This window comes from Hypanus sabinus, chromosome 11 (genome assembly GCF_030144855.1).
Source record: "Hypanus sabinus isolate sHypSab1 chromosome 11, sHypSab1.hap1, whole genome shotgun sequence".
Lineage (NCBI taxonomy): Eukaryota > Metazoa > Chordata > Chondrichthyes > Myliobatiformes > Dasyatidae > Hypanus > Hypanus sabinus.
In genome coordinates this window covers 77,097,863-77,125,565 of record NC_082716.1, presented here as the reverse complement: position 1 = coordinate 77,125,565, position 27,703 = coordinate 77,097,863, and the positions used below count along the sequence as shown (strand labels likewise).

The 27,703-nt window shown below is 41.8% G+C and overlaps 1 protein-coding gene across 3 annotated transcripts in view; it reads left to right on the top strand.

Moving 5' to 3' along the window:
- Positions 1-699: 699 nt before the first annotated feature.
- The window catches only part of LOC132402132 (leucine-rich repeat-containing protein 52-like), a 62,442-nt gene continuing 35,438 nt past the window's right edge, over positions 700-27,703 (top strand). The window contains exons 1-3 of one of the 3 annotated variants that reach the window (XM_059984755.1): positions 700-836; positions 1,033-1,634; positions 14,657-16,227. In XM_059984755.1, the coding sequence (XP_059840738.1) occupies positions 1,067-1,634; positions 14,657-14,949 (861 nt within the window). In that variant the 5' untranslated portion in view covers positions 700-836; positions 1,033-1,066 and the 3' untranslated portion in view covers positions 14,950-16,227. Of the gene's footprint in view, positions 1,635-14,656; positions 16,228-27,703 lie in introns of those variants that run through there. The other 2 variants (XM_059984756.1, XM_059984754.1) reach the window with 2 other exon arrangements.

Below are 27,703 nucleotides of genomic sequence, written 5' to 3'. Positions count from 1 at the left end.
ATTTAAGGGTCGGGTGGAAGTTCGAGGCAAAGCTGATGAAATTGACGCGCTCAGTGTGAGTGCATGATGCGGTCGTCAGCGAAAGGGCAGGCATTGCTGGACCCATGTGGGTGTCCATGACTACTGTACCCCTCCTGTCCGGAGTAAGTGGGAGGAGCTGAAGGTGCGAGGACCACTTCTGCCAGACGGAGGAGGGTGGTAGCGGAGGAGAATTGGTTGGTTTTATTAGTTAGGAAAGAAGCGGGGAGCTTTAAGTCCTTCTTGATGAGAGATTGAAGAGTGTAGGGACTGAATATCCATGAAGAAAATTAGGCGGTTAGGGGCAGGGAACTGAAAGTTACTGAGGAGATCCTGTCCCGGATGAAGGTGTGAAGGGACTGAACGAAGGGTGATAGAATGGAATCGAGTTCAATGCAGCAGGAGCCGGCACAGCCCATAGGCCTGCCGGACAGCCCAGCTTGTGGATCTTGCTTTGGGAGGAGAAGCAAGCGGTACGGGATAACGGGACTATGAGCTTGGTGGCTATGGGCGTTCCCCAGAGTTCATGGTGTTGGAGACAGTCTTGCGATGGTCCGGGGGAGGGGTGGGGTCTTATTCAGAGGAGGTGTCTGAGAGTTGCCGCCGGGCCTCAGTGCGACATCTGTCTTGCTGACAGGCGTAGTTTCTGGACTTCTCCTTTAAGACAGTTGTTACATTTAGGACGTCACAAATGCGTTGACTGGCAACTGCGTTGATATTAGATCAAGGGCTTCATCGCGGTTAGCGGCTTAGCTGCCAACGCTTCTTAACTTTCAGGGTGATCTCTTTCATCAGGTTAGCCCTTCCGCAGTATATAGGTACGAAGCAATTTCTGCCTTCAGTCATGACTAGTTAGTTGTTGCAATGGATTGAGGTCTCCGCCTAATCAAACTTTTTTAAAACATATGTATATGCATATTAAAATATCAGATTTAATGTTGCACCTATAATTTATATATTAACAATGGAGTTACGGTTTGGATAACATCTTATCAACATGTTCCTTTATCGTAGAGAGCCGCAGGGACTGCTATGGAAATTGCTGTTAATGGGAGTGACATTGGCTGCTGATTGTCCATCTATGTGTATTTGCGAACCTTTCAAGGTAACTTGCAAAGGCAAAGGTTTAAATGCTTTTCCAGAAAGCCTTCCATTAAACACCAGGCACCTTGATCTCTCAGACAACAGTATCTCCGAAATCAATTCTCTGGAACTCAATCTGCTCGTTGATCTGGTGCACCTGGATTGTAGCCACAATGCAATATCGGAGATTTCAAAGCTGGATTTCCTCTCTGGCATAAAGCTAGTTTATTTAGATTTCAGTTACAATGCCTTGACACAAATTGGCTCGACGACGTTCGAAAGTTTAACTAACCTGATCGTGCTGAAGGTCAATAATAACAACATAAGCAAAGTGTACCGGGGCGCCTTTGAGACAAACATTGGACTTCGGGTTCTTGATCTCAGAAACAATAGTCTCTCATTTTTTAACGTTTCTTTAATACGAGGCCTTCAAGGACTAAAATCCGTGTACTTGTCTGGTAATCCCTGGGATTGTCAATGCACGATTAGACTGCTGAGTCAGTGGTTAAAGGAAAGCAAAGTTACTTTTCCAGGTGAGGTTCAGTCTCAAAATCTGTATCATTATCTGTGTTTATGTAATTTTGGAGAGATTGTAAGTTACCTGTTGTGTGCTGCCTTCAAGGCTAACAGTTGCAAGACTGAATTAGCAGAGACTGAGAAACCTAAATGCTTGAATTAAAGTTATGAAGAGAAACAAAATGTGTAAAAATAAATAGTTTGAAAAGCTGGTTCTTGAGTATTACTTCAGTATTCACTATGGAAAAGGATCTTGTTGATTGTAGTGCAGACTTGCTGCAGACTGAAAAGCTTGAGCATGTAGATATTAAGAAAGAGGATGTGCTGGAGCTTTTGGAAAGCATCAAGTTGGATAAGTCGCTGGACTAGATGAGATATACCCTGGGCTGCTGTGAGAGGTGAGGGAGGAGATTGCTGAGACTCTGGCAATGATCTTTTCATCATCAATGGGGACGGGAGAGGATCCAGAGGACTGGAGGGTTGCAGGTGCTGTTCTTTTATTTAAGAAAGGGAGTAGAGATAGCTCAGGAAATTATAGACCAGTGAGTCTTACCTCAGTGGTTGGTAAGTTGATGGAGAAGATCCTGAGAGGCAGGATTTATGAACATTTGGAGAGGTGTAATATGATTAGGAATAGTCAACATGGCTTTGTCAAGGGCAGGTCGTGCCTTACGAGCCTGATTGAATTTTTTGAGGATGTGACTAAACACATTGATGAAGGAAGAGCAGTAGATGTAGTGTGTATGGATTTCAGCAAGGCATTTGATAGGGTACCCCATGCAAGGGTTATTGAGAAAGTAAGGAAGCATAGGATCCAAGGGAATATTGCTTTGTGGATCCAGAACAGGCTTGCCTATAGGCAAAGTGTGGTTGTAGATGGGTCATATTCTGCATGGAGGTCAGTCACCAGTGGTGTGCCTCAGGAATCTATTCTGAGACCCTTACACTTTGTGATTTTTATAAATGACCTGGATGAGGAAGTGGAGGGATGGGTTAGTAAGTTTGCTGATGACACAAAGGTTGGAGGTGTTGTGCTTAGTGTGGAGAGCTGTCGGAGGTTACAGCAGGACATTGATAGGATGCAAAACTTGTCTGAGAAGTGGCAGATGGAGTTCAACCCAGATAAGAGTGAAGCCGTTCATTTTGGTAGGTCAAATATGATGGCAGAATATAGCATTAATGGTAGGACTCTTGGCAATGTGGAGTATCAGAGGGATCTTGGGGTCCGAGTCCATAGGACACTCAAAGCAGCTGCACAGGTTGACTCTGTGGTTAAGAAAGTGTACGGTGTATTGGCCTTCATCAATAGTGGAATTGAGTTTAGGAGCCGAGAGGTAATGTTGCAGCTATATAGGACACTGGTCAGACCCCACTTGGAGAACTGTGCTCAGTTCTAGTCGACTCACTACTAGAAGGATGTGGAAGCCATAGAAAGGGTGCAGAGGAGATGTACAAGGATGTTGCCTGGATTGGGGAACATGCCTTATGAGAATAGGTTGAGTGAACTCAGCCTTTTCTCCTTGGAGCGACAGGAGAGGATGAGAGGTGACCTGATAGAGATGTATAAGACGATGAGAGGTATTGATCGTGTGGATAGTCAGAGGCTCTTTCCCAGGGTTGAAATGGTTGCCATAAGAGGACACAGGTTTAAGGTGCTGGGGAGTAGGTACAGAGGAGATGTCAGGGGTAAGCTTTTTACTCAGAGAGTGGTGAGTGTGTGGAATGGGCTGCCGGCAGCCCTGGTAGAGGCGGATATGATATGGTCTTTTAAGATACCTTTGGATAGGTAAATGGAGCTTAGAAAAATAGAGAGCTATAAGTAAGCCTAGTAATTTCTAAGGTAGGGACATGTTCGGCACAGCCTTGTGGGCCAAAGGGCCTATATTGTGCTGAGGGTTTTCTAAGTTTCTATGTTTCCTGGATTTTACCTTAGAACAGATCAAAATGTAATTGATTGAATAAACAGATTTGTTTTCATCAGGAAAAAAATTAACAAAAAGTGGCAGTGAAGTCCAAAGTTTTAGCCTTCCAATGAAATGGAGAATGGACTTGTTTGGTTCTGATGAAGAAACTTAGAGAAAAATGTATTCTGTCTTTCAGATCCAGACTGACATTTATGCTGCAAATTTTGCATATTTCACATTTTTGCACAACAATTAAGAAAAGGAACTGAGCAAATCACTTCCCCCTTCCCCCAAACTGGGTTTAAACAAGTTTGTAAAAATAAATGAAGGTTTCAGTTTGCATGGAATTTCAGCTAGATTAGGATCTCATCAGATAGAAGGGGGGAATATGAGATGTACTCTACAAAAATGTGGCAGAACTAGAATGAATTAGGAAGAACTGCATAGGCATGGGCAATCTGCTGCAAAATATGGACTCACAAGAGACTGCAGATCTGAAATCTGCAGCAACACAAAATGCTGGAAGAACTCAATGGAAGGGAAATAGGCAGTAGATGTTTCAGGTTAAGAGCAAATGTCCATTTTCCTCCATAGATGCTGCCTGAGCTGCTGAGTTTCCCCAGCACTTTGTGAGGGGCATCATCTGGCATTTTGGCTGAGTAGTAAACCACAAGGATAATAAAACACTAAGCAAGATAACTACAGTAATCAATGTCAACGGATCTTCAAAGAGCATCGTGGAAGTTTTAGCTTTGCATCCAGTTCTGCCTACTGAATGCAAAGCTAGAAAGAAGAGATTGTCTCAAGCTATGGAAGCATCCAGAGAAGAGAACAATATAATTTCCAGTATCAGATCTGTATTAGGCTCCTCATCTTAGAAAGCTAATCTCCGAATGATCTTTAGAGCTTTATTGAGAAATACATGGCAGGAAATAGCACTTTGAGGTGTAATTTCTAATCAATTGTGTGGCTCATATTGAGAAGTTCTTCAGCCAAAATGGTGTAGTGTAGGCTTGGAGAGGGGGTAGAGCATGTGAAAACAATGATTGGTGCATTATAAAGATACAATAATATTACTTAGGGTGATTAGCACACCTTTTATCATCTTTGTCCCTTTGCAGAATAATAGTCCAGGCATGGCTTTGGGAACTGTTGATGTAGATATTTGCTAAACTTTTTTCTATGTATACCTGAGCAGAACTGCTTCATTGTAAAAGCATTTTTAAAAAGCTTCCAGTTTTAATATGTTACAATAGTTTTGCTGTCTTGCTCTACTTAATAAAAGGTAGACTTGTAACTTGTAAACTTCATTGTTAAGTTCTATTTTAACCTTCCTTATTTCCTTCTATTTAAGTTAAGGTTTATGTTATCGTATCATTGAATCTTGTGGCAGTTATTAATATGTCTACTTTCAAATCTGGACTTTCACTCAAAAACTTTAATTTTACAAATAGATATTTGGTGTAATCTTCATATAGGAATAGGTCATTTTAAAATTTAGTAATATTCTTGGTTAATTAATAAAAGTAACCAGCACCCTATGTAAAGGATCATAAACTATATGTATAATACGCCTTTCTTGACTTCCAAAAGCAAGTCTAAGCTCTTTATCTACTATTTGTGATGACATAACAGATTGTGCAGTACAGACATATTCCTGAGTATATTAGAAAATATGGTAACCAAAGAAAATAACAGGAGTTCATGGATTGAAGTCCATGTATTTGCCTGTTAATCTCTGGGAATGTCAATGCAGGATTAAATTGCTGAGTCAGTGTTTCCATGCAAGGTTCAGTCTCAAAATCTGCATAAAAATCTGTACTTGTATAACTTTGGTAAGTTCATAAATGATATATTTTGTGTTGATTTTAAGACTAATAGCTGTGAGAATGACTGAATTAGCAGAAATCTGAATAATTGAATTAAAATTGTGTGAAGAGAAACAAAACTAGATTAACTTTTTAAAAAATAATTAAAAAGCTGGTTCAGGCCCATACAGGATTTGACCTGGCCCAAAAGCGAGCAGACAAAGTGCAATTGACTGAATGAGTTGTTTTTGTTACATGAGAGAGTAAAGAAAAAAAAGAGAGGAAATGCTCAAAATTTCAGTTGTCCAATGAAAATAGAGAAAGGGTTATGTTGCTTCTGGTGAAGGGTTAGGATAAAAATAAAGGGAAGATATAACTGATTTAAGGTTTTCCAACAATCTTATTGAATACCAAGGTGAGGTGATACCAAGTTCGACATGATTAATATCTTGTACCTGTAGAATATATTTCAGTCGAAAGAAGAAATGATCAATTGTACCTCACTTATGTGTTTATGAGCATCCTGTTATTCAGTAGAGAAATTTAGACACAGAAGGCTGTGCTGCAGACTTGCTGCCAGTTATGTATAATGATCTAAGAATGCAACCATCTTTGACATTCTAGAAAAGAAACAGATCAGCAAACAGTATTGAAATTGCAGGCTTTGTCCTTCAGGGTTGATTTGTTTTGTGGTGATGAACTACATTAACAGAGTACAGGCACTCTCTGTTCTAACTCCCCCACAGTGCCAACTAACCAAAATAAATCAGTACGGCCTTGCTATTGGCTCCTTTTTATAAAAAAATAGATAATACCACCTACAGAAAAGATATTCATATAAACAAAAACAGAAAAATACTGAACAACATATTGAGTTCTGCACATATTCTGATATTTGCTATTCATCCATTTCTTGGGAGAGTGATGTTTATTATGTGTTGGTGATACAATTAAATCCTTAAGTAAAATGTAATTTCAGTTGGCAGTGCCAAAATGAGATTGCCTGTTTATCTTCTGACTATTGACTGATTAAGTACCAAACAGATAAATTGCTGAGCATAAAAATAGTATTACAGATCTGTTTCATTTTTCAGGAGGGCCTATGGGCTTGTAATCTTGAATGTACTTGTATTCAAGTAAGCAGCTGTACAGTGACTATATTTGGGGAATTTCTCTCCAACATAAGCTCTAATCCTGACATTTTGACATGAGTCAAACATATATTTGGTATGTTGAACTCCTTTTTTACTTTTCAACAATCATTTTGAGGATGACAAAGTCCCACGTGGATGGCTGGTCAAGATGGTTCAGACACTTGGCATTCAGGATGCGGTAGAAAATTGGATTTAACATTGGTTTAGCAGGAAAAGCCAGAAGGTGGTAGTAGATGGTTGCCTATCTGACTGGAGCCCTATGACCAGGGTTGTGCCACAAGGACTGATGCTGGGTTCATTGTTATTGATATAGATCTATATCGACAATCTGGATAATAATGTGGTAAACTGGATCAGAAAATTTGCAGATGATGCTGAGGTTGGGGGTATAGTGGACAGCAAGGAAGATTATCAAAGCTTGCAGCAGGATCTGGACTAGCTGGAAAAATGGGAGGTAAAATGGCAGATGGAATAATGTAGACAAATGTGAGTTGTTGCATTTTGACAGGACAAAATCAGAATAGGACTTACAAAGTTAATAGTACAGTAATGAGGAGTGTGGTAGAACAGAGGGATATGGGAATACAGATTTCTAATTCCTTATAAATTGCATCACAAGTAGATAGTGTCATAAAGAGAACTTTTGGCACATTGGCCTTCATAAATCAAAGTATTGAGTACAGGAGTTGGGATGCTATGTTGAAGTTGTCGAACATGTTGGCAAGGCCTAATGTGCACTCTGGTCACCTACCTACAGGAAAGATAGCAACAAAATTGAAAGAATAGAGTGACAATTTATAAGGATGTTGCCAGTTCTTGAGGACTTGTGTTATAGGGAAAGGTTGAATAGACGTATATATAATGATGAGGGGTATAGATATGGTAAATGACAGCAGGCTTTTTTTTCACTCTAGAACTAGAGATCATGGGTTAAGAGTGAAAGGTGAAATGCTTAAAGGGAATTTCTTCAGTCAGAATACGGTGAAAGCGTGGAACAAGCTGCCAGTGAAAGTGGTGGATGTGGGTTTAATTTCAACACTTAAGAGAAGTTTGGATTAGTACATGAAGGGTTTGAAGGTCTATTGTCCAGGTGTAGGTCGATGGACCAGACAGAATAATAGTTTGGCATGGACTAAGTGGGATGAAGGGGCTGTTTCTGTGTAGTTGTGCCCTATGACTCTAATCCAGAATACATGTAAAAGGTATGTCAAAAATTTTTGTTTATCGTTCACAAATATTATTCAAATTCATCTTAATAATAGGTCAACGTTAAAATATGTTGTTTAATCTCAAGGTGAGATCATGCACTGGTTAATGGTCCTTTGAAAGTGCTGGAGTGGAGGTAAACCAACTATTGCAAAGAGCAGTAAACTCAGTCAAATTCCCCACACAAAAATTTTCAAGAACTGGCTAAAGCCTTCACTAGAGCATATGAGTTTTGACAAGGGCCGTGCAGGCATTATAGTGATGGGGGTGCAGAAACTGCAGTTGCATTATTGCTCCTAGACTGGGAGATAGCTAATCAGCAATTCACTGAGGAGTTGCTATAGAAACAGATTAGTCAGCTCACTGAAATGTGGGAAATTTAAATTACTCAATCTATCTGCTACCATGGTGACCTGCTAATAATATGAGTGATTTTATATATTTGGTCTTGTCTAATCCTTGACACTAGTAGGTTTTGCTAGGCTTACTTCAGAAAGATTCTTGTTCCGATCACACACATTCGAAAACACAGTATCTGCATATTTGAACCTTTTCTCATCAGGAGATTAGTAGTAGGGTCATTCACTATTTGTAGTGCAGCCTTTAGTGTCATTTACAAAACCTCAGATAGGAGAAGTCCACATTCACATGCAGCAGGTACTGGACAATATTTAGCCATGAAGGTGTTGAGTAGCAAGTGACTCACAAATGCCAAGCAATAGTCAGCATTAAAGGAGACAACTCAGCCCACTATGGGTTGATACTAGCTCACTGAGCAATCCCATTCCCTCTCTAACTTTCCTTTTAACTTATTCTCTCCAGATATATATCAACATCCTCTAAACTAGACACTAAGGAGCAATATACATAGTCCAATTAACCCACCAACTTGCATGTCTGCAGAGCGGGAGATCGCAGAGTGGGTTGGAAATATTTCCGTGGGCTTTATGCGCCAGTTTTAAAAACAAGTGGAGCCTGTCGGGACTTGTCTGCGAAGTGGGAGATTATGGTGTGAGTTGGAAACAGTTCTACGTGGACTTTAAGCGCCAGTTTTAGAAAGTGAACGGGGCTCAGTGGGATTTGTTTGCACAGCAGGAGATTACCTGGATTAATGGTAACAAGGGTTAATTAGCAAGGATAATAAAAAGAAGTGGGGTTTGAGAGGAGTGGCCATTTTATGAATGGGCTGTGTTAGAGTGGTCAGGCTTGGGGGAGAACAGGTACAGGCTAGAACTCAAGTTTGAGAAGCTAAAGGCATAACAAGTGCAGACAGAATGCTCCTCTTCTGAGGTGTGGAATTTTGTACCAAACTGTCTCCCTGATAACTACATCTGCAGGAATTGGAAGTGCACCCGAGTTCAACCCCTGACTGACAAGGTTAAGGAACTGGAACTAGAGCTAGATATACGCAGGACCATCTGGGAGGCTGAAAACTTCATAAATGAATATTTTACTAAAGTGATCACACCCAGAATGCAGGCTTCAGACAGTAGATGGAAGACCATCGGGAGAAATGGGGGTGGGGAAGTAAGAGGTCAGTGCCGATTTCCTCCTAGCAACGAGTATGCCCCTTTGGATCCTGCTGGAAAGGAAAATGACCTAGCAAGGCACAGCAGCAGCAGTAGCTAGGTCAATGGCATTGTGGACGGCTCTGAGGCTCTGCAGGGAGAGGTAAATTTAGGCAGAGTGCTAGGTATAGAAGACTCAATAATTAAGGGGATGGACAGGAGATACTGTAGCTGTGAAAGTGAAGCCACGATGATGAGTTGCCTTGCAGGTGCTAGGCTCCAGGAGTTTCTCCGGGGGGGGGGGGGATGTAGCCAGAGGTCATGAAACACACTGGCAGCAATGACATGGGTAGAAGGAGGGAAGAGGTTCTATTCAGTGAGTAAAGGGAGTTAGGGGAAAAGGCTATAGAACAGGGCCTCGCAGTTAGAACTCTCTGGAATACTCCCGGTGCCATGTGCTAGTCAGCATAGGAATAGGATGATAGTACAGATGAATTACTGGCTGAGGACATGATGCAGGGGGGAGGGTTTCAGATTTTTGGATCATTGGGATCTCTTCTAGGGAAGGTATTACCTGTACAAAAAGGGCAGGTTACACCTGAACGCAAGGTGTAATATCCATATGAGCAAGTTTGCTGGAGCTGTTGGGGAGAGTTTAAAGGGTAGTGGGAGCCAGACTGACGTAATGAGGATGGGGAAGTTGGTATACAAGTTAATGCGGTGTGTAGTGGAAATGTGAGGATAGGCAGGTAGATGATTGGAGTCAGTGGGATGAGATGAAGTGTAACTTGGGACAAAATACAAAATCAAAAAGGGTGATGAATACCGAATACAGAAATCAGAATCAGGTTTAACACCACCAGCATATGTTATCTTTGTGGCAGCAATGTAATACGTGATAATAGAGGAGAAAAGACAACTGAATTATAGTGAATATATCAGTTAAGTAAGCAGTGCAAAAATAGAAAATTTAAAAAAAAGTAGTGAGGTAGTGTTCGTGGGTTAACTGTTCATTCAGAAATCAGGTGGTGGAAGGGAAGAAGCTGTTCCTGAATCATTGACTGTGTACCTTCAGGCTTCTGTACCTCTTCCCTGATGGTAACAATGAGAAGGGGACATGTCCTAGGTGGTGGCGGTTCTCAATGATGGATGCAGGCATTCTGAGGCACTGCTCCTTGAAGATGTCCTGGTTACAATGGAGGCTGGTACCCATGATGGAGCTGACTAAGTTTACAACTCTCTTCAGCTTTCTTCGGTCCTGTGCAGTAGCCCTCCACCATACAAAATAGCTATGTAGCCAGTTAGAGTGCTCTCAACAATACATCTGTAGAAATTTGCAAGTTGTTTTGATGACATACCAGAACTCCTCAAACTTCTAATGAAATATAATTGCTGTGGTTCCTTCTTTATAGCTGCATCGATTTGTGGGTCCAGGTTAGGTCTTCAAAGATATTGACATCCAGGCATTTGAAATTGTTCACTCTCTCCATTTCTGATCTCTGTATGAATTCTGATGTGTGTTTCCTTATCTTACTCTTCTGAAGTCCCCAGTTTATTTGAATGTACGCTGTATACAGAATAAGGCAGATGATCTTGTAGTGTAGTTAGAGATTGGCAGGTTTGATGTTGTGGGCATCGTGTAGTTGTGGCTGAAAGAAGATCATAGTTGGGAGGTTAACATCCAAGGGTACACCTTTTATCAAAAGGGTAGGCAGAGGGGTGGGGTGGCTCTGCTGGAAAAAAATGAAATCTTTATGGGTAGAGTTAAGAAACTGCAAGGGAAAAAAGATCCTGGTTGAAGTTATATAAAGCTCCCTTGTATAGTAGTCAGGATGTGGGATATAAATTTCAATGGAATATAGGAAAGGCATGTAAAATGGCAATGTTATAATGGTCATCGGGGATTTCAATTTGCAGGTAGACTTGGAAAATCAGGTTGATGCTGGATCCCAAGAGAGGGAATTTGTAGAATGTCTAGGAGATATTTTTTTTTAGAGTGGCTTATGGTTGAGCCCACTAGGGGAAAGACAATTCTGGATTGGGTACTGTGCAATGAAACAGATTTGATTACAAATCTAAAAGTAAAGGGATCCCCAGGAGGGAGTGATCATAATATGATACAATTCACCTTGCAGTTTGAGAGGGAGATAAAGTCAGGTGTATCAGTATTACAGTGGAGTAAAGGGAATTACAGGCACATGGGAGAAGAGAAGTTGATTGGAGGGGACAGCAGAACACAAACAGCTGAAATTTCTGGGAGCAATTCAAAAGGCACAGGATAGATACATCCCAAAGAAGAAGTATTCCAAAAGCAGGAAGACAAACCATGGTTGACAAGGGAAGTCAAAGCCAGTATAAAAGCAAACAGGGCATATAATATAGCAACAAATAGTGGGAAGTTAGAGGATTGGGAAGCTTTTAAAAACCAACAGAAGGCAACTAAAAACAACAGGAGAGAAAAGATTAAATATGACAGTAAGCTGGCCAATAATACAAAAGAGAATACCATAAGTTTTATTCAGATATAAAGTGTAAAGGAGAGGTGAGAGTGGATATTGGACTGCTGGATAATGAAGCTGGGGAGGTAGTACTGGGCGACAAAGGATTGGTGGATGAACTTAATAAATATTTTGTGTCAGTCTTCATTGTGGAAGATGCAAGCTGTATGCCAAAAATCCGAGAGTGTGAGTCCAGTTGCTATTCTAAAGGAGAAGGTGCTTGAGAAGCTGAAAGGCCTGAAGGTAGATAAGACAATCTACATTAGATGTTCTATACCCCAAGGTGTGGAAAGAGGTAGCTGAAGATATTGTAATGATCTTTAAAGAATCACTAGATCCTGGAACAGTTCTGGAGGACTGTAAAATTGTAAATGTCACTCTACTCTTTAAGAAACATAGAAAACCTACAGCACAATACAGGCCCTTCGGTCCACAAAGCTGTGCTGAACATGTCCTTACCTTAGAACTACCTATGCTTACCCATAGCCCTCTCTTTTTCTAAGCTCCATGTATCAATCCAGGAGTCTCTTAAAAGACCCTATCGTTTCCGCCTCCACCACTGCCACCAGCAGCCCATTCCATGCACTTCCCTTAAGAAGGGAGGGAGGCAGAAGAAAGGAAATTATAGGCCAGTTAGCCTGACTTCAGTGGTTGGGAAGGTGTTGGAGCCCATTATTAAGGACGAAATTTCAGGGTACTTGGAGGTGTTGATAAAGTGGACTAAAATCAGCATGGTTTCCTTCAGGGGAAATCTTAACTGACAAATCTGTTGGACTTCTTTGAAGATCTAACAAGCTGGATAGACAAAGGAGACTTGGTCGATGTTGTTTACTTGGATTTTCAGAAGGCCTTTGACAGGATGCCACACATGAGGTTGCTTAACAAGTTAAGAGTCCATGGTATTATAGGAAAGATTCTAGCATGGATTAAGCAGCATCTGGTTGGCAAAGAGTGGGAATAAACGGAGCCTTTTCAGATTGTCTGTTGGTAACCACTTATGTTCCTCAGGGTCTGTGTTGGGAACACTTCTTTTTATGACATATGTCAATGATTTGGATGATGGAAATGATGGCTTTGGGGCCAAGTTTGTGGATGATATGAAAGAAGATGGAGGAGCAGGTAGGTTTGAGAAGCAGGAGCTGCAGAAGGACTTAGATTAGGAGAATGGGCAAAGAAGTTGGAGATGGAATGCAGTGTCAGAAGTGTATTTTCATACATATTGGTAGAAGAAATAAAAGTGTAGACTATTTTCTAAATGGAGAGAAAATTCAAAAATCTGAGTTGCAAAGGGATTTGAGAGTCTTCGTGCAGGATTCCCTAAAGGTTAATTTGCAGGTTGATTCTGTGGTGAGGAAGGTAAATGAAATTCATTTTGAGAGAACTGGAAAACAAAAGCAAGGACATAATGTTGAGGCTTTATTAGGCACTGGTAAGGCCTTGGAGAATTATGAGCAGTTTTGGGCCTCTTATATAAGAAAAGATGTGCTAACATTGGAGAGGGTTCAGAAGAGGCTAACAAGCATAATTCTGGAAATGAAAGGATTACCATATGAAGACAAATTGCTGGCTCTTGCCTGTACTCTCTGGAGTTCAGAAGAAGGAGGGGGGGGATCTCATTGAAGCCTTTCAAATGTCGAAAGGCCCTGATAGAGTGGATGTGGAGAGGATGTTTCCTGTGTTTGGTGGGGGAAGTCTAGGACCAGAGGGTACAGCCTCAGAATAGAGGGATGTCCTCTTAGAATGGAGATGGGGAACGTCTTTAACCAGAGAGTGGTGAATCTGTGGAATTTGTTGTTACAGGCTGCTGTGGAGACCAAGTCATTGGGTACATTTAGGGCAAGGTTGATCAAGTTTTGTTTAGTCAGGGCTTGAAGGGTTATGGGGAGAATGCAGGATATTGGTGCTGAGAGGGAAATGGAACAGTCTGATGAAATGGTGGAGCAGTCTTGATGGGCCAAATAGCCTAGTTCTTCTCCTATATCTTATGGTCTTGTTGTCTTAAATCAGCCATGATGGAATGGCGGAGCAGACTCTAATGGCTGAGTGGCCCTAATGCTACGCCTGTGTCTTCTGGTCTTACGTCTGGGAAGTGTGAGGAAGTCGGAAAGCTTGGATCATCACAAGGAAAATGTGTGAAGTCTGGGCAGGATGTGCAGCACACATATGGTATCAGCTGGCAGAATTGCAGTCAGGTAGCTGGATATGTGAAGCTGTGCCAACATTGCACAATTTCTGTAAGAATTAGAAAGCCTTGCTATGGCCAGAATCCATGGCCTGCATCCATCTGTGAGCTGCCCAAGCTCGCTAGTTGTCTTTGGAAGTGTATAAGATTCTGAGGGGTCTTGATAGCCCAGATATGGAGAAGATCTCCACTTGAGAGAACAAGGGGCAGGGGAAGAGGAGATGTCACTGAAAATAAAGGATTGCCATTGAGGACAGAGTTGAGATTTTTTTTTTCTGTCTCAGAGGACCACAAAGCACTTTATCAAGACTGATGAAGGGTCTCAGCCCGGAACAAGTTCTAATTGTAGATGCATACAAATTATTTTCTTTTCTTGCTTGTATTGTTTACAGTAGTAAGTGAGACTAGAATTAGAGGACATAGCCTCAAGATTTGAGAGAATAGATTTAAGTTGGAGATGAGGAGAAACTGCTTTTCCCAGAGGGTTGTGAATTTGTGGAGTTCTCTGCCCAGGGAAGCAGTGGAGGTTACCTCATTAAATATATTTAAGACACAGTTGATGTTTGCATAGCAAGGGAATTAAGGATTACAACGAAAAGGCAGGTAGGTGGAGTCAAAGCCGTGGCCAGATTGGCCATGTCCTTATTGAATGGTGGAGCAGGCTCGATGGGCCAGATGGCCTACTCCTGTTCTAATCTAATGCTGTTATTGTTGGTTGTGATTCGATGTGATTCTGTGAACAAGTAAACAAAAGGAAATAATTTGCTTTTGATTCGCAGATCATGAAGACACTATCTGCTATAGTCCAAAATCAATGGTTGGAATCCCAGTCTCTGGAGCCTTATACAAGATATTGCAGATCTGTCTCACACCTCTGGATTACTTCGACTATATATTTTTCGTAGTGGTTGGTTTTGTAATATTTATCAGTGGCATCATTGTAGCCTCAATCACAGGTGCAATCATGGTCTGTTTGGAGCGTCACAGGAGGAATACAGAAAAAGAAGAGATAGAAATAGCGATGTATCAAGCAGAAGGGTCTACAGTGAGATTTAACAATATCGAAACATGATAAAGGTCTTCTCAGGAACATCTTGTCACAAGGAACTCTTTACTTTATCAGTAAGGTCATTGGTAGGATGGTTCATGTTATGAGTTAAATTAAAATGAATTATTTGCTAACCAATGGATCAATATAATGAACTATGTAGAAAACTCAAGGGCATCACTCAGCAAAATCATCATGGTTCAATTATGTAATACATTCTTTGCAATTTATATATTTTCAGAAGCACACATTTATTTTGTAAGCTATATGCCAATAAAATTTATTATACATTTCCAATACTATTGACTTTACCATCCGAATGACTAATGTGCATTGTGTGTTGAGAACAAAAGTCCCCTTTGGCCTGCTGATATACAGATATAGTCAGATTGACACCTAATATGATTCAGCACATCAAGGCATTTCTGATCTTATTTTTCCATACAACTTTCTCAGAGATAGAAAGTAGCTGGATACAGCTGCATGAATGGTGGGGGCCTAGCAAGTTCCCCATTGGATGTCGCTCACTCCTGGGGAAGATTGCTATTCGAATAATGGAGATGGTGTTCAAGAGCCACGAGGTAATGTTGCAGCCCTGTAAAGCTCAGGTCAGACCACATATAGAGTATTGTGTTCAGTTCTTATCACCTCATTATAAAAAGCTTTAGAGAGAAAGCAGAGATTTACCAGGATGCTGCCTGGATTACGTCCTATCTGTACAGAAAAACCTAATTCTATCATTACCAGCAAACTTACATGCATATTGGATAAGATGTCAGGAAGGGGAAGTCGAGAGTACACTGGTCCTCATCAAGGGATCTGCAGTAGAAAGGGTGAGCAGTTTCAAGTTTTTGGGTGTCAGTATCTCTGAAGATTTATCCTGGGCCCAACATATTGATGTGATTACAAAGAAGTCACGACAGCACTTATATTTCATTATGAGTTTGAGAAGACTTGTTACGTTACTGAAGACTCTCTCAAGTTTCTATGGATGTACCATGAAGGGCGTTCTAACGGGTTGTATAACTGTCTGATATGGAGGGACCACTGCACAGGACTGAAAAAAGCTGCAGAAGGATGTAAACTCAACTCAGCCAGCGCCATCATGGGCATTAGCATCCCAAGCATCGAAGACATCTTCAAAAGGCGATGCCTCAGAAAAGCAACATCCATCATTAAGGAGATGCTTTTTTCTCATTGCTCCCATCAAGAAGGTTCAGGAGCCTGAAGACACACACTCAAGGTTTCAGGAACAGCTTCTTCCCCTCTGCCATCAGATTTCTGAATGGACAATGGACCTATGAACACTACCTCACTATGCTCTTTTTGCACTATGTACTTATTAAAATATATATATATATATACATATATTTCTCATTGTGATATAGTTTCTATTATTACTTATTGTAATATACCGCTACCACAAAACACCAATTTCACAACATACGCCAGTGATATTAAACCCAATTCTGATTCTGATTCTGATTCTGAAGTGGAAACACTCATTTTATCCATTTCTGCATACCTTGACACTGTTTTATCCCCGCTTGTTCAATCCCTTGCCACCTATGTTCACGACACTTCTCACACTTTGAATTTTTTCAATGATTTTAAGTTCCTTGGCCCCCACCACCTTATTTTCACCATGGACGTCCAGTCCCGATATACCTCCATCCCCCACCAGGAAGGTCTCCAAGCTCTCCGCTTCTTTTTGGATTCCAGACTTAACCAATTCCCCTCTACCACCATTCTCCTCCATCTAGCGGAATTAGTTCTTACTCTCAATAATTTCTCCTTTGGCTCCTCCCACTCCCTCCAAACCAAGTGTGTAGCCATGGGTACCCACATGGGTCCCAGTTATGCCTGCCTTTTTGTTGGCTTTGTGGAACAGTCCATGTTCCAAGTCTATATGGGTATCCATCTCCCTCTTCTCCTTTGCTACATCGACGACTGCATTGGCGCTGCCTCCTGCACACATGCTGAGCTCGTTGACTTCATTAACTTTGCCTCCAACTTTCACCCTGTCCTCAAATTTACCTGGTCCATTTCTGATACCTCCCTCCCCTTTCTTGATCTTTCTGTCTCCATCTCTGGAGACAGCTTATCTACTGATATCTACTATAAGCCTACAGACTCTCACAGCTATCTGAACTATTCCTCTTCCAAACCTGTCTCTTGCAAAACTGCTATCCCCTTCTCACAATTCCTCCGTCTCTGCCACATCTGCTCTCAGGATGAGGCTTTTCATTCCAGGATGAAGGAGATGTCTTCCTTTTTTAAACAAAGGGGCTTCCCTTCTTCCACCATCAACTCTGCTCTCAAACACATCTCTCCCATTTCCCGCATATCTGCCCTCACCCCATCCGCCCATCACCCCACTCGGGATAGGGTTTCCCTTGTCCTCACCTACCACCCCACCAGCTTCCGGGTCCAACGTATAATTCTCCGTAACTTCCGCCACCTCCAACGAGATCCCACTACCAAGCACATCTTTCCCTCCCCCCCCCTTTCTACTTTCCGCAGGGATCGCTCCCTATGCGACTTCCTTATCCATTCGTTCCCCATCCCTTCCCACCGATCTCCCTCCTGGCACTTATCCTTGTAAACAGAACAAGTGCTACACCTGTCCTTACACTTCCTCCCTCACCACCATTCAAGGCCCCAGACAGTCCTTCCAGGTGAGGCGGCACTTCACCTGTGAGTCGGATGGTGTGGTATACTGCGTCCGGTGCTCCCAGTGTGGCCTTTTATGTATTGGTGAGATCCGACACAGACTGGGAGACTGTTTCGCTGAACACCTATGCTTTGTCCGCCAGAGAAAGCAGGATCTCCCAGTGGTCACACATTTTAATTCCACATCCCATTCCCATTCTGATATGTCTATCCACGGCCTCCTCTACTGTCAAGATGAAGCCACACTCAGGTTGGAGGAAAAACACCTTATATACCGGCTGGGTAGCCTCCAACCTGATGGCGTGAACATTGACTTCTCTAACTTCCATTAATGCCCCTCCTCCCCGTCTTACCCGATCCCTGACATATTTAGTTTTCTCCCCTCTCCTTTTTTTCCTTTCTCTCTCTGCCCATCACTCTGCCTGTTCTCCATCCCCCTCTGGTGCTCCCCTCCCCCTTTCTTTCTCCCTAGGCCTCCCGTCCCATGATGTTTTCCCTTCTCCAGCTCTGTATCCCTTTTGCCAATCACCTTTCTGGCTCTCAGCTTCACCCCACCCCCTCCGGTCTTCTCCTATCATTTCGCATTTCCCCCTCCCCCTCCTACTTTCAAATCTCTTACTATCTTTCCTTTCAGTTTGTTCTGACAAAGGGTCTCAGCCCGAAACGTCAACAGTGCTTCTCCCTATGGATGCTGCCTGGCCTGCTGCGTTCCACCAGCATTTTGTGTGTGTTACCCTCATTTTCTGCAAGCTAGAAGAGGCTAATACTATTGTCACCATAATGAAAATCATTAATTAAGGAGATTGAGAGGGGATCTGATTGCAACTTATAAGATTATTAAGGGATTGGACAAGATAGAGGCAGGAAATATGTTCCAGATGCTGGGAGAGTCCAGTACCAGAGGGCATGGTTTGAGAATAAGGGGTAGGTCATTTAGAACAGAGTTAAGGAAAAACTTCTTCTCCCAGAGGGTTGTGGGGGTCTGGAATGCACTGCCTCAGAAGGCAGTGGAGGCCAATTCTCTGGATGCTTTCAAGAAGGAGCTAGATAGATATCTTATGGATAGGGGAATCAAGGGATATGGGGACAAGGAAGGAACCAGGTATTGATAGTAGATGATCAGCCATGATCTCAGAATGGCGGTGCAGGCTCGAAGGGCTGAATGGTCTACTTCTGCACCTATTGTCTATTGTCTATCATTCAACTTAACAGCAGCGAGACACTGAGCGTAGGTTAGTACTGGAGAAAATCTATGTTAAGGCTCTTCAGTGTGCAGATTTCTGGGGGACTCTGAATACCATGTGTTGAATTTTGGAATGCCAAGTGGCAACTCAGAATTTATTGCAAATGAAAGGATTTCTGCTTCCTATATGCTCAGTGGTAAGTAATGATAAACAAAGTCGAATTGAGGTCAATCTCCAGAATCCTGGCAGTAGCAACAATGCCTCTTTCTGCAAAGGTCTGAAGTGCCATGTATATTTGAACAAGCACAATGAAAAAGGATGGATTTCAATTAACAAGTGTTTTCCACCATAACAATAATAGTAGACTCTACTGCTTACTTTGCAAACATGTGGACATTGGATGATAGGTTGCTGCATGAAATATACAGACAAAGCTTTGACTTGAATAACATCTTTGCAGTCTGGACCACCCTGGAGCAGCCTTGCAATGCTTAGCAATATGGTTTACTAAGTACTGTGTCATCACGATTCTCACTTGCTCGAAGTACATGATGAACAGCAGAACAAGAGGAATAGGGGAACAATATTGAACACTCGTTTATTGGTACAACATCCATGAATAACGCATCTCATTGTGTGGTCAGTAAATAAAATTGTATTTGTAAATACAAATGCCCACATTTTCCCTTCCCTCCATTGCTCACCATTTCAAGATCCACTCTGGGCAAACTACCAGAAAAAAGATCATCACCAAATAAAGATTCTAAATCATTAGAACATGGAAGAGTACAGTACAGGAGCAGGCCATTCAGCCCACAATGTTGTGCTAAACCAGCTAGAAAGCAACTCAAAAGCATCCAATGTTAATCTGCCCTATTTACCCCATGTGCATATCCCTCCATCTTCTTTACAGTTATGTGCCTGTCCAAGCATCTCCTAAAAGCCTCTGATGTGTTTGCCTCTACCACCACACCAGGCAGTGCATTCCAAGCATCCACCACTCTCTGAGTAAAACCTTACCCCTCACATCCCCCTCAAACCTACCCCGCTCACCTTCAGTGCATACCTTCTGGTATTAGACATTTCAATCCTGGGAAAAAGACATTCCCTATCTACTCTATCTATGCCTCTCGTAATCTTATAAACATTTATCAGGTCTCCCCTCAGCCTCTGCAGTTCCAGAGAAAACAACCAATTTTTATCCAGCCTTTCTTGGTAGTGCATGCTCTTTAAACCAGGCAGGATCCTGGTAAAACTCGTCTGCACCCTCTCAAAAGCCTCAACATCCTTCTTATCGTGGGGCCGCCAGGACTGTATGCAATAGTGCAGATGTGACCTAACCAGAGTCTTTAAAAGTTGCAACATATCACCCAAGTGTCTACATACTAGACACTTCTACAGACAAGTCTCTGCCAGTGACTTATATGTTGTGTCCAAGTGCCTACTTTTCATGGATTCATGTCTTCTTCAGTGCTCCTGGATTGATCTATGGCTTTGGAAGGCTGCTGTCTTTCAGTAGTGAAAACTCCATCTGACCTTAGAGAATAACCCCAAGCTGCCCTAGGCTAGATTTTGAACTGTATTATATTAGCTTGAACCTGAGCTTACTGGAGAGATGGATGTCAGCAAGGTGTTGTTGGAGTGGCCCTGATGTGTTCATGATGGTAATTCCCTGCAATCACCACCATCCAACGTTCCCTACAATATCACTCTCTCCACAACCAAACTCCTCAACATCTGCTGGACTAGGGATTGTTGGTAAGTCTGCAAGAGTCTGGCACCCATTTCAGCGGCAGTCTGAGTGGGCACCACAGAAATGTGACTTTCTGCTAATCATCATCCCAAATGTTGAGGAACATCTGGTGCACCAATAGATGCCGAGTTATCAGCCAGCAGATACCACGTATTAATGTAGGGTCAAGGGGTAGCTCAGAACTTCCATCCTGGAAAGGATAGGGTGTGCAGCATTCATGCTGGAACATTGCACAGCCTATCCAAGTCTAGCAATGCTGCATGCAGGATTTATTGCAACCTTGCCAATGCACCATGTACTGCATTGTGTATAGCCATCAGCCGCTCTCTGCAGGAGGGTCCAGCTTACATCAAATTTTCTGTAGTAGAGTGCATATGTAGCTTCGTACCCCTGTGATGGGGTGGGGATGAAGGAACAATTGCACGCAAACATCAGCTTGTGAGAAACTATGGAACGGGACACAGGAGATCAGACCAGTCATTCATGGACTCTACCTTACTTGTGCTTAAGTAACAATGAGCACCCTCCCCTCCATGAGGGGCATTGATGCCCCTGTAACCTGTCGTCCATTGCTGCCTTCTTGGATACAGCAGAGGATGGGCTCCTTGGCCCACTGAATCTGCATTAACTATCAGATAGTCATTTATACTAAACCTACACCAATTCCATTATCTCCCCACTTATCTGCATATTAGGGGCAATTTACAGTGGCCAGTTAACATCATTGGCATATGGGAGGTAATTTAAATGCCCAGAGGTAAACTCGTACCGACAGCACTGGACATCAGCATTGAATCTGGATCTCTGGAGCAGTCAGAAGGTAGCTTGACCAGCTGCACCACTCTTGCCCTCTTGCCCAGGGAGAGGAAGATCTATGATAATATACAGTAAATCCTTATTCAAAAGATTATTTTAGGATGATCCTACTCAGTGCAGGCCCTTAAGTTCAAACTTGGTGGTTGCAGAAATATTTAAGAGGGATGATCAGGGTGAATATTGGAAATAAGAACATTGGAGGAAAATATTTGCATCCCTGTGCCTGTTCTATCATCAAATAAGATCATTGTTGATCTTCTGTCCAGCACCCCTTCCCTACACTAAGATTCCCTTCATCTCTTGAAAGCTACCAATCTCTGTCTTGAATGTACTTGGCAACTGAGTCCTCTATGGTAGAAAATTTCAAAGATTCACTGCTCTCTGGCTGAAGAAACTTCTCTTTATCTTTGTCTGGAATGGCTGGCCACTTATTTTGACCCAGTCAATTGCAATTAGCTAAAGAGACCGTATCTGTAGTAGCCCAAATGTCATCTCACTATGAAGTTACATTGTTTCAGTAAGAAATCTTTACATCTGTATTTAAATCCTTTGCAACAAAGGCCAAAACTATTATTTGCCTTCCTAATTATTTGCTGTAACTGCATGTTAATTTCAAATGATTTGGGTACCATATTTATAAATGACTTGGATGAGGAAGTGAAGGAATGGGTTAGTAAATTTGCGATGACACAAAGGTTGGGGGTGTTGTGGATAGTGTGGAGGGCTGTCCAAGGTTACAGCAGGACATCAATAGGATGCAAAACTGGACTGAAATGTGGCAGATGGAGTTCAACCCAGGTAAGTGTGAAGTGGTTCATTTTGGTAGTTCAAATATGATGACAGAATATAGTATTAATGGTAAGACTCCTGGCAGTGTGGAGGATCAGAGGGATCTTGGGGTCTGAGTCCATAGGACACTCAAAGCTGTTGTGCAGGTTGACTCTGTGGTTAAGAAGGCCTATGGTGCATTGGCCTTCATCGATCATGGGATTGAGTTTAGGAGCCAAGAGGTAATGTTGCAGCTATACAGAGCAATCCCATGACTGAAATCATATCCAGCTTGATTTAACGTCATTGTCTGAACCAAACACTAGCACAAGATTCCTGGACTTATTTCTCAAAAGCAACCTCACAAGATGTAGGTCAGCGTGTTCAAATTGCAGATAAATACACATAAACAGATTACCTTACAAGATAATCATGAAGGTTGTAAATAATTTAAAGTCATAAGATTCCTATTATATCACAACCCTTATTTAGAAAGGAGAACTTGCACTTAAATAGTGCATTTCATGATCTCAGGAAATACCATACCCTGCTGTTTGAGACAGCACCTTGTGATCTTATGTGACCATTTAGGATGGAGGGAGATGAGGCCACAGTTTAACATCATGTCCCAAAATCCAAATCTCCAGCAATGCACTATTTTCTCAGTTCTTCTCCAACAGTGATAGTATCTACAAGAGGAGCTGACTCAGGAAGGCACCATCCTCATCAAAGATCTCCATCATCGAGGCCATGCCATCTTCTCACTGCTACCATCAAGCAGAAAGAAGCCTGAAGTGGCACAGCAACTTCCCTTCAATTGTTTGGTTCTTGAGGCAACCGTTACAACCCTAGTCACTACCTCAGTATAAGTAACGTTAACCTTTTGAACATTTTGCACAATTGACTTTTCTGTTGTTCTAATTATGTTTTTTTTCTTATTAAAATTATCCATGAATATTTTTCTTCTGAGTGCCATTTGTATGAAGCTGCGTGCTTGTAATGCTGTTGCCAGTAAGGTTTCAACGTATGTACTTGCGCAGATGACAATAAACTTGACTTTACATTGGGTTTGATTTTTGCATTCAATTCATTCAAATCACAAACTTGTAACTTAAAGGTGAGAGAGTTCTGCTATTTGAACAAGTGCTGGCATTGATTTCAAGAAGTCCAAATCTTAGGGTAGGATGTCCAGCCCATGGATTGGCTGTCTCTGCTACAATTCCAATAATTATCACAAATGGTGTTAATCTGGGAGGTGAGAATGAACAAGAGAACTAGTCCAGAGCCATATTTTGAGAACTTAGTGTGAGTACCAACCTACAGTGTTGGGAGTAGATAATGATATTTAAAAAAAAACACATTTGGCTTGAAAAGTGCTGGGGTAACTGTTTTAATGGATTTTTGAAGGGATCTTGAAAGATATAAAAGGAACAATTACTTTATGCAAGTGGGAATCTTAGGCTGGGTCAGGACTAGTGCTAAATGCTGGAGATGGAGACAAGGGCATTAAGAGGGAGAGAGGGAGAAAAATTGTTGAGCACTTGCAGTTCCCAACGGCAGTAAATTAAGTGGAGTGCCTTAGTGATTGGTTGATAACTATTATTTTGTCTCTTTTGATACTTAATTTTTTTGTCTGTATTTTAATTTATATGGTCCTAATTAAGTAGTTTCTTATAACATTTAATATGTGTATAGTGCCTCCTTTGTGTGCAGATACCTTGCTGCTGAATTAGAAGAGAACAAGAAACACATTTTTAAATATGTTCAGTAGCGAGGGGAAGATGGTGGCTCCCATCTGACAGGAGGTAGTGAGGTAGTTAGTGGAATCCTGACAGTTTTGAATGAGTAAAGCAGCTACTACTCGTCCTTAGCAATGATCTGCACATACTGCACCAGCCAGGATGCATCTCTAAACCCTGCATCTTAGAGCTGAGTCGATGCACTGCTCCCGTAACTCACTCAACCCCAGCCATCACAGGGAGCTTGCCGACAGTAGGTTTAATCACTGCTGGGAGAGCACCAACAAAGGACAGGAGATTACATCAGGCTTCAATACAGCAGTGCACAGCTGGAGTAGATGCCTTTTTTTAATGTTTATTGAGGTGTGTATCGATGAGTGTTTAGGATCAGAATCAGTGTCCGGTTTATTACCACTGACATATGTCATATAATCTGTTGTTGCAGCAGCAGTTTAAGGCGTGGTATAAAATTTACCTTAAGTTACAAAAATAAATAGGTAATGCAAAAGATGAATAATAAGTGGTTCAGAGTTCAAAGTAATTTTTATTATCAAGTTACATATACGTCACCATACACAACCATGATATTCGTTTTCCTGTTCACATACTCAGCAATTCTGTAGAATAGTGTCTATCAATGAAAGCTCATCGCGAGTGCAGAAGACAACAAACTGTGCAAATGAAAATATAAACAAGTAGCAATAAATAGCGAGAACATGAGATGTTCTGAATGGACGAGCATGAGAGTTGTTTGTGTTATCATGAGAAATGCAGAAATCTGATGGCATAGCAGAGGCAGCTGTTTTTAAAATGTTGAGCGTTGGTCTTTAGGCTCCTCTACGCTGTACCCCAGAGCATGAACCTTACGGTGAGAGTACTTAATGGACGCTGCCTTCTTGAGGCACTGCCTCTTGAGGATGTCCTCAATGGTAGGGTGGGTTGTATCCATGATGGTGCTGGAGGTTCTTGTGATCCCTGTGCATTGGAGGCTCCATATCTGGCTGTAATGCAACCAGTCACAATGTTCTCCACCATACAACCGTAGAAATTTGCAAGTCTTGTTGACATACCAAATCCTTAGATCAAACACTCCACATTCTTTAGGAAGATCATTCCCTACCCGAGTAAAGTTATCCGTCTGAAACCTCCCATTCTCCCAGCACTCCTGCAACATTGCTTTTGCGGGGTGAGAATCATTGTGCCCCTGCAAATTAGCCCAGTAGTTTGCCATCAATTGCATCCTTCTTAGTTCCAAAGGCATTACTCCCAATTCTACCTGTAGGGCTGATACTGGTGCTGTTTTAAAAGCCCCACTAAACAAAACATCGAAAATAATAGGAAAACACCAGACAAGTTTGTGTGAGGAATGTCAGGAAGAGGAGTCAGTAAAACATGTAGTTCTGAGTTGCAGGAAGTATGGGATACAGAGAGAGATGATGAGAATTATTCTAAGGGAATTGGGGGTGCAGGAATTCACATTAAAAGGGTTACTGGGCATGGGTGAGAGCACAGGTCAGGTTACTTTTAGCTTTCTTAAGGGATACAGGGGTTTTTGATAGGATATGATGGATAAGCAGGAATAGGGTACTAGGATGGCCAAAGAAGGAAGGATAAAGTGTAGATTAAGGTGTGTGTGTGTGTGTGTGTGTATGAGAGAGAATGGGTGAAGGGATTTAGAATGTAAGTCTATCATCTGATCCACACTCTGGAGCAGAAGATGGTGGTAATGTATCATTAAGCTGGGAAGAAGAAGAAGAGATACCAAGTCTCTTTAAACTTCAAATGAAGTATAGCCACTTGTGTGCCTTCTTCATGATTGCATCAATGTGTTGGGCCCATGACAGTTCCTCTGAGATGCTGGCATCCAGCTCACCATTCCCATTACTGATCCCTCAATGATGAATAGTGTGTGTTCTCCCAACTTCCCCTTCCTGAAGTCTACAATCAATTTCCTGGTCTTAATGACATTGAGGCAAAGGTTGTTGTTGTGACACCAATCAACCAACTAAGCTATCTCACTCCTGCATTCACTATCTTGCCCAGCCCTTTCAGTATCTGGATAACAAATACTTAACTTAAAAATTCAACGACTGATGTAACATCAACTGCCATTTATACAAACATTTAGAATTTTACTATTCTTTGCATGTGGAAATCATTTTGGAACAGAAATGAAAGCACAAATTGCTGAAAGCACTGAGCAGGTTGGACAGAATCTGAGGAGAGAGAAATTGAGAAACTAGTTCTAATGAAAAGATATTAACCTGAAATGTTAGCTCTGTTTCTCTCTCCACACCTGCTGCCTGACTTGTGGTGTACTTTAGCTTTTCCTGTTTTGACGATCATCAATCTATTCATATTTTCATCACACTGGATTGTTCTTTGCTCTAAACATATTTCAATGGCCCTTCATTGGGACCGGGGTATTAATGGAGGCTTTCCAGTCTTCAGAGCTGAGGAAAGGAGTGTGGTGTACAACAAAAGAATGAGTGGAGATAGGTTAAGGTGGATATAGGTTTCAATAGGTACATTTAATGTCAGAAAAACGTACACAATATACATCCTGGAATTCTTTTTCCTCGCAAACATCCGTGAAAACAGAGGAGTACCCCAAAGAATAAATGACAGTTAAACGTTAGAACCCCAAAGGCCCCCCAGCTCCCCCTCCCACGCACAAACAGCAGCAAAGCAACGAACCCCCCACCAGAAAAAAAGCATCTGCACCCTCCAACGAGCACTCAAGCATACAGCAAAGCATCAATTAAGACACAGTCTTGCAGTCCCCAAAGACCACTGGTTCACCTGGTAATTCGACATACCACAGGGTCTCTTTCTCCTTAACAAGGGAAAAAGAAGTGGCCCCCGTTTCACAGCGAGAAGGGAGGCGTAATAAAAACAACTCGCCGATTTATGGTGTTAGAAGTCTGTGGTGTTGCTTTTTCCGAGCTCTGTGCCCAAAGAACTCAGGTCTCTGGGCACACTGCCAGCAGCCAGCTAGCTGCTTTCGATCTTCTGTGTACTTCCATGACACATCAGCACCGACCTCGAATCTGCCCTCCTCCAGAGCCATGAGAATCCGACACCCTGAAAGCAGGCCACATCTTTGGCATATCAAAAATGGGTGGGTCGTGAGGACCTGAGAGCAGGTCCCATTTCCCCAAAGAACTGAAGTCAGCGAGTAACTCCACGTCAGGGTTTTCAAAAGAACCCTGAAAAGGGAAAAAAAGATATTAGAGATAGAAATAGAGCTATATAATCAGATTATTATTCAGTTATGACTTGTCCTCACATAGTAACATGAGGAAGTAATGAGGTAATTACACAAGTGCAAATAACATAATCTGGGTTTACCCTTTGGAATGCTATCGCAGATTAAAGTAATAGATCCACACCATGGCATTGGAGTGAAATATTTAATGAAGGGTTTAATAAAATGCTGAGGACAATTCAACAAGTAATCTTTAAAACTCATTTTGAAAATTGGAACTATCCATCACTGAGAAACCATTTGCGTTTGGTGGGACAAAAGATAATTTAGCATCAAATTGAAGATAATTAACAAGATAAGATAAGATAATTAATAAAGGTCAGCAACACAATTAACTTGGCACTTGCTACTGAAAAGCAGTCCAGTGATTAAAGGTTGAGGCATTCATGTGAGGATTGAAGTCAGGATCCAAATGAGCACTGAACAACTACCTTGATTAAAGAAGAAAATTCCACCAAAAGCAGCATAAGAAGGATTTAAAAAATAGCCAGACGAGAAATATTTAAAATATTGTCAATTCTCTTATTACATTCACCAAGTCCTGGGTTACTAAGGGAAGGAAGGAATGATACCGAGG